An 8,073-nucleotide genomic window follows, 5' to 3' on the forward strand; every position below is an offset into this window, starting at 1 on the left:
GTGCTTTTTCTTTCTAACAGCTGGAGGATGTAAACAAACGATTGGGTTTAATTGGGTCTCGAACCACAATGTTGTTGAATTTGAACCCCAAGCAGTTTCTTGGCATCTACTGTCGAACACTAAGAATTTACTGTAATAGTGGTGACATTGCCATGAAAAAACAATCCACCGGGTGTTTAGTTGCTCAGACGCTGGGAGTGCATGAGGACTCTGGTGTTCACTCTGTAGCCGACAGCAGAACACTCTGCTCAATCTGCTGATTCCATCTCAGTCTTTAAGAAAAGACTAAAGCTCTTCACGGAACACCTTTGCACTGGACAGACTAAAAACAAACAGAACAATTTCCTGTTACCGCCCACACAGCTTGAGCTTGTTCTACGGCTCTTATCCAGATGGTTTTCTCCTGACTAGATCCTGGCTTGTGTCGGTCTCAGATGTACGTCGCTTTGGATAGAAGCTAAATGAAACTAGAACTGTTGAGCATTTGGTGAACTCTGTAGACATGTTAGAGTTCCTGGTCGAGGCTTGTGAAGTTGGGACTAGTTGAGGAATGACAGAAGTCTTTTATATCTGAACAGCTTTTAGTTCGTACAAAGTTCACAACAAACAGAAAACACAGTAAAAAAAAATAAACAAAAAAAAAAGTTGCAGAAGTTATAAAAGTCAGTGTTGAAAGAAGAGACCGGAGAGGCAGGATAAGTTTTAAAAATAATCGTGGTTTATAAAACCCAGATATGACAGGATCACCAAAGTGTTTACAGAAATACAAATACCATCAGAAAAACCATCATAGAACAGTGTTATACACTCGACATGTACAAACTACTCTGTCAAAGGGACTCGGGGAGGATGGTTCGGACTGGGAGACACGTTCCGTTCGTCATGTCTCTTTAAAATCACATGAAGCCACAATGTATTTATTCTGTAGGGTTTTTTTTTTTTTAGCATCTTATCAAAGGAGAACATCAATCTACCAAACTACAGGTACTACCACGTTCAGCTAGTTTAGAGAGAGAAGGTACAAACAACATCTAGAGGGCGACGGAGGGGCGGACGCACATCAAGCACTGTTAACATCATGGAGGTTTTTCAGCAAGCGGCGGGAACTGAATCGATTTCACTCATGAGAAGAACAAGATGTCGGGGTTTACGACCGTCGTCGTCTCATCGAACTGTACAAAACCCTGTTTCTGCTTTTTGTTTTTTGTTTTTAAACAAACTGAACACCTAAAACCTGATCTGTCCTGGACATATTCAAGCAGATCTGGGATCAGTTTAACAGCATCTAGTCATGGGTAGGAGTTCCTGTGTCGGCTCCATCTGATCCACAAACAGGAAAAACTGCCTCCACGAGCCCTAAACCCCCCCGGAGATGACGGAGCCTCGAAACACGAAGGAATCACCAACAAGATACGATCAATCACGTTCTCCATTTCTATGGATTTGTTTTTTTTTCTACCTTTATACAAACACATTTCAACAGATTTACACATGAACAAAAAAATAAAATAACGAGTGCAGGGTCGTGAAGCTCCTCGTCACCTACAAAATACTGCGTATCCCGGAGCAACGGATGGCGACGAATGGAGTCCATCATTGTCGGCGGCTACAATGATTACTAATATACACATTATGTCAAATAAATTAAGATCTATGTACAATGTAGAAACGAAAGCAGCATGCAGGCAAGACAACAGAGCCTTTATACAAAACCGATCCGCTGTAGGCGTCGTGCTCTCCGACACCAGAGAGGGCGCTGTGGGCTGTGTGTGTGTGTGTGTCGTGTTTTATGTCTGTACGCAGCCACGATGTGTTCAGTGTGTTTAAAACGGACAGAGAAGCTTCTAAACCACCTTCTAGACTCACAACAAACTCTCGAGCTTTTAAAAAAAAATAACTTCCTGTAACAAGTCGGCTCTCTGGGCTTCGAGCAAAGAGTCGGCTCAGGAGGTCAAACGGGGGACAAGAGGTCACACCGGCGGTAAAGTCGCTCTCCAGGCGTGAGCCGAGAGGAGGAAGGAGGAAGGAGGAGCCGCAGCACGTTTATCTGGGTTTGTCTACTGGGTTGGATCTGATCGAACAAACACTGAAGGTCAGAGACAAACAAACACAGATCAGCTGACGGAGGCGCCGAATGGAAGCAGCCCGGCTGATCCACAGAACGGGTTCTGGATGTTTTGCTCATCGATTTTTACCTGCACCTTGAAATATCACCTAAAAAAGTAAAAACCACCTCATCTGGCAGCACCAATTTAGCCAAGGAGGATTTCCAGCAGCGCCCCCGTCTGGTGAACTGTGGTGCATGTATCAGTGGTTCTCTGCTCGCGTTTAGACGGTGAAACATGAGTCAAGTTACTTTACTGCCTGTTATTTCACCTACTTTTTAAACATTTCTGTATATAATAAAGTCTGAAAAGCCAAAAACATGATCTAGAACATGATTTTTTTTTTTACGGGTGTAGCTTTTTTGCACGCTAGGACCGAACAATTCATCGATTTCAAATCAAAATTGCAATTTCAAGCAACGCAATTAGCAAATCTTATGCAGCGTGAAAAATTTGAGCTGTAGCGTCACGACCTAAAGGGCTCAGTATAGTTCGTCTGAGTAGAGACACCCAAAGGCAGCATGAAATTTGCAAAAAAAAAATGTAATTAAGCCCAGAAATGTGGGTAAAATTTTCAGTCTCTCCTTGAAGACGATCACATCAAAAGAATGAAAAATATCTTGGACGTAATCGTCAGAAAATCATGCAGGTTCTTCAATGCGACCTTCTGAACTCTAATGCTGGGAAGCTAATGTTTGTGTTTTTAGTATTATTTGTATGATCAGAGGACTTCCTGCCACAGGTTGACAACAGGAAGTTAAGCTCAGCTCGCTCCATGCTGTGTCATGATTTTCCTTTTTGACACCGTTTCATCACATGTGAGTATTGAACTGAAGCAAATCAAATATCTGCAAGAAAAAAATGCAAATATTGACCTTAAATTGTTCAGTTCTACTTTCAACGCATTTAAAACTTCACCTAAAACTGCAGAAGCTTTGAGACACACAGATAAAAGCAAGTCGGCCTTTTATATATTTTGTTTTCAACTGATGATCGTCTCTTTTGTCTCTCCGCCTTGCATTGAATCTGTCCGTTTTGTACGTTAAATGCTGTTGTCGCCATCTGATTCGAATCCCATTTAATCAATTAAAAAACCCCACGTTACTGCCCTTAATCGTCTCTCCGTCTCAGATCCACTGACACATGCACTCGCTCTGACTCGCTGAACACAACAAACACAACATCCAATCAGTAATACTGCTAGTTCTGCTCATGGCAGCGACTCTGCTGCCTGCTGAAAAACAGCTCGATCGAACCTGGAAAATGAAAAGAAAAGATCCTCTGAAGAAGTGTTCTGGCGTCGCTTGACCTTCATTCAGGCGGCCGCGGTCACATTCATAGAAACAAAGCTTTGGTAGTTAATGCAGAGAGCGAGAGCAACGCACGTACATCAGCTGGAGTTAACAGGACGCGATGATTCACAGGCCTTTTCTGAGCTAATTAGAGGGAGGCTGAGGTCTAACTATGAGCTTATTTAAAAAACGTGGCACAAGTTTAACCGAGAAAAACATTCCAGAGGTTATAAAATACATCGACAGTCACCGTGAGGACGCTCAGACTGGTCGGACTGGTAGAAACAACACAGGTAGAAGTACTTAGAGTCATAACGCACATCAAAATATAGGAAATATATTACAAAGAAAAACTTCACAGACTAGAAATGTTTGAATCAAAACTTCTTCTTCTTTTTTTTCGTGTGTGTGTATTAAATGCACTTTTCCTGCAAGTGCGTCCGGGGCTGCGGTCGGACACGGACGCCGTTGGAAACTCAAGAAAACGAAGACGACGGAGTATAAAAAGAATCAACGAGCTGAAACCAGTTGATCTGTGTTGATATGCTGCGACGTGCGCCGAGTCCGTCCTCTCGCTTCTTGTTTTGTTAGTCCTTTGATCGGCGTCGTCTTCTCCCTGCTGATCCTGGCGGAGTTTTAAAAAGGCGTGTAAACAGTCTCTGTGTGCAGCTTCTCCTAAATAAAGCCGGGGAACTAAAGAGGAAAGGATCTAAAGGAACCGAACATCTCAGAGTAAACAAGATACGAAAGCAACCCGCGGGCATTGTGGGTTCCCTCGTCCGTCCGTCCGTCTGACTGTCGCTGTGGCGTTGGCTCTCTGGTGAACTGCAGCACTGTGACACTACGCTTGTGCTTCAGCGGGTTTGTCTGAGTGTGTGTTTCTGCTTCCTACTGTGTGTGTGTGTGTGTGTGTGTGTGTGTGTTTGTCTATACTCATAAAGATCTGTTCACAAAAACATAACGCTGAGGTAAGTGTCTCTGGAGGCGAGGGTCGGTCGGTCGGACGGGAGGTTGGGTCTGTAACGGAGAAGGTTGAGGTTGTTTGTGAATGAGGTCCTTATAAGTATAGTGTGTGTGTGTGTGTGTGTGTGTGTGTGTGTGTGTGTGTGTGTGTGTGTGTGTGTGTGTGTGTGTGTGCACGTCGACGCTGTGGACTCAGCTGAAGGCCTCGTCGTCCGTATCTTCAATTAGCACCTTTGTGTCCTTCTTCGATCTGCAAAAAGAAGAAAAAGATTTCAGAGGTCTGGAACATTCAGAACATTTTAAAACTCCCCGTTTGGGGATTGTGTTGGTTTAATATGATTCACAATCCAGCAAACAATCTCTTAAACAGTGTGTAGCATGTGCTGCTGACTAGAAGTTCGCCAGAGCTTCCACTAGAGGGGGCTGTTGTGTTCAGCTTCAGGTAACAAAATCTGGACAAAACTACATCACACCTGGTGTTGCTGCAGTTAGACTGGTTCCCAGTATGTTTCTGCTCACTTACACCATTTTCCAGTACCTTTTAGCTTCTTTACACTGGTTCCCAGTATGTTTCTGCCCCTTTATATTGCCTCCCAGTATGTTCCAGGCTCTTTACACTGGTTCCCAGTATAGCTTAGCTACTCTACATCATTTTCCAGTATGTTTCTGCTTCCTTACATTGGTTTCCAGTATAATTTAGCCTCTCTACACTGGTTTCCAGTATGTTTCTGCCTCTTTACACTGTTTCCCAGTATAACTTAGCCTATACATGTTTGCCCATATACACCATTTTCCAGTACCTCTTAGCGTCTTTACACTGGTTCCCAGCATGTTTCTGCCTCTTTACACTGGTTCCCAGTATAATTTAGCCTCTCTACACAATTTTCCGGTATGTTTCTGCTTCCTTACATTGGTTCCCAGTATAATTTAGCCTCTCTACACAATTTTCCGGTATGTTTCTGCTTCCTTACATTGGTTCCCAGTATAATTTAGCCTCTCTACACTGGTTCCCAGTATGTTTCTGTCCATTTGCACCATTTCTGCACACTTTTTCCCAGTATTTTCTGCCTCTCTACACTGGTTCCCAGCATGTTGTAGCCTCTTTATACTGTTTCCCAGTATAATTTAGCCTCTCTACTCTGGCTCCCAGTATATTTCAGCCTGTCTACACTGGTTTCCAGTATGTCTCAGCCTCCGTTCACCTCCATATGTGACAGCAGTCTTACCTTATTTTAGGAAACCTGATTGCAGCACAGGAAGTCTGATCTCTCAGATCTGATTGTTTGATTTTGGAGCATTTAAAGATTTGTTTAAATCAACAGTAATTTCCTTTTTTTTAATCTTTCTTCAGTCTTTATAAATCAAACTAAATTAAAAACATGTCTGGTTGTGTTCCAAATCACAGCCTTTCTGTTTTTACTTTAACAACAAACTCCAGTTTCCTTCACAGTGTTTCATGCAGTTTGCGTAGAACCAGGTTCATTATAACATGACATGAGCTGTCGTCTCTGTTTGCTTTTGGCAGCTCAGGCTTGTTTATGAGATAAAGAGACGTAGAAGCATCAAGGACTGTGGGTCAGAACAGGCAGAGAGACAGGCTGGCTTCAACTCCAGATCTAACCAGGCGTCGTAGGACATCCTGGTTCATCTGACGTATTATCTGTTGGAACATAGAAATCTTCTTCTGGCATAACGTCCAGTGTGGCAGAATGAATGTTGGAATGAACCCTTCGTACACGAGCCTGATGTCAAGCGTGCATATGTCGTCTTACTGTGAGGAGGACAGCAGGGGGCGTCGCAGCGACAGGCTGTAGGACCTCTTCCAGGTCTTCTTGCCTGAGCGGTTCCGGACGCCGTCCTCCTGGTCCATCATCTGCTCCAGCAGCGTCTGGTCGTCGGCGTTAAGCGGCGCCACCGAGATGTCTCGAACCGCCCGAAACTCACCACAGTTGTTCAGGTGCTCGTTCTCCAGACGGAAGAAGTTCCACACGAAACGCCTGCAGAGGAGGAAGAAGGCGGTGATACGAGTCTCTGTGGGACCGTCTGGTGTCTGACAGATGAACGTTCAGCATCTCCTAACATCTCAACAGTCAGGCATTAGTGGGTTTTCCACTTCCTATAGAAAGCATCCAACCCCGTTTTGGAAGTTTGAATTTACGGTAATTTGGGTTTTTGAACAAGAATGTACAAAAAAAAAACCTTCTTTGAATTAATTAGAGCACCACAGACAGTCGTCACGTTCTTCAGACCCACCTGAAGACCTCGAGGGGCGCCAGCACGGTGGCCACGATGTCGCCCACCGAGTGGATCTTGGTCATTGTGGTCAGAGAGATCTGGATGGTCCAGGCGAAGCGCAGGATCACGTCCTCTATGATGGCGCAGTAGTAGTAGGCCTGGACGCACAAACAGGCAGCGTTAGCGTGTTTAAACGTCCTCCAATCATACACGTGTGACCTCCACCAGACTCTACCTTGTGTGGATAAACGATCTCTTCTCGGAGGAAGGTGTTCTCTCCGGCTCCACGGTCGAACAGGCCCCAGTCCATCCGCAGATCCCAGATCAGCGTGTACAAGGAGCTGATGGTGGAGAAGACGATCAGCAGGTAGAAGAACATGTCGGCGTCCGTGTGTCCTTGTTCTGAAACAAACACACAGCTGCTGTCAAACGGCTGCAACCAGGAACTCCTCGTGTCTTATGAATGAAGCCAAACGGCGTCTTTTGCACCATAAGTGTTGCTGTTAATGGTCTTTTTTCACAGTTTTTGATGGTTTATGAGAACATGAGGGCATCCTGTAAGTATTCTGATCACAGCACAGCCAGCTGAGGGTTGCATCGCACCGGCTGCACTTGTTAATTCCTGAATATAACAAAATAAAAGCCTCCTTCCAGGTATAACTTCAACTTTCCCTTTAATAGATTGTCCACTAGAGGGAGCCGTCCCGTCACGAGTGTCCCTGCTGCAGTGATTTATTTACCAGATGTCCCGAGGCGGCGGTTCACACTCTGATTTATACACTGATCACAACTTTCTTCTAATGATTTTTATAAAACACTTGCAAAATCATCAAAAGTGCAGCAGCTTGTTCAAACAAACAAATAAACAAACAAACAAACAAACAAACAGCTCCATGGGGAAGCAGAGTCTTGGGAGCTCAAACAAACATTCAACAGAGAATATGTTCAGCAACCTGCTTTACTGAGATGAGAGTTTGTTCCTCCATGTGTCATATTGAATACAGTGAATATTCCTCAGAGCAAACTCCAGCATCAGCCGCCTGTCTGCATTAAACTGTTTGTTATTCTGGACGTGCATTTACTGCATAAGTGAACATTTATACGTGCTTCTCCGAACCCTGACGAGGCTGACACGACCTCCAGATGTGCAGGTTTATAAAATGTGTTGGTTCTGCAGCTGCAACACACATTTATTATTGAATAGAAAGTTATTTATCCAGCAGATTTAAAGCCAAACTGCTTTAAAGTGAAAAAAATAACATTAAAAATGAACCTAATAGGTTTAAATATGGAGGTTCAGACCCTACAGGGGTATTTATGTTGGTAATTCACCCGAGTATTATAAATACTAAGGATTTAAACCAGCTTCACATGACTATAATGAATATTAAAGCTAATATTTATGCAGTAATGTTAGATTCAGGGATCAATCTGACTAATTTAGAACCAAAAATATTCATGTAATATGATGTAATATA

The 8,073-nt window shown here is 43.7% G+C and overlaps 1 protein-coding gene across 1 annotated transcript in view; it reads right to left on the minus strand.

Annotated features, from left to right (window-relative positions):
• Positions 1–4,508: 4,508 nt before the first annotated feature.
• Positions 4,509–8,073, minus strand: part of LOC103375569 (xenotropic and polytropic retrovirus receptor 1-like) — a gene marked incomplete at its 5' end in the record, with an annotated part of 16,710 nt that continues 13,145 nt past the window's right edge. The window contains 4 exons of the mRNA XM_008305880.1: positions 4,509–4,610; positions 6,133–6,357; positions 6,614–6,753; positions 6,831–6,997. Coding sequence (XP_008304102.1) covers positions 4,553–4,610; positions 6,133–6,357; positions 6,614–6,753; positions 6,831–6,997 — 590 coding nt within the window. The remainder of the gene's footprint in view (positions 4,611–6,132; positions 6,358–6,613; positions 6,754–6,830; positions 6,998–8,073) is intronic.

Source organism: Stegastes partitus, unplaced genomic scaffold (assembly GCF_000690725.1).
Source record: "Stegastes partitus isolate 25-593 unplaced genomic scaffold, Stegastes_partitus-1.0.2 Scaffold2672, whole genome shotgun sequence".
NCBI lineage: Eukaryota > Metazoa > Chordata > Actinopteri > Pomacentridae > Stegastes > Stegastes partitus.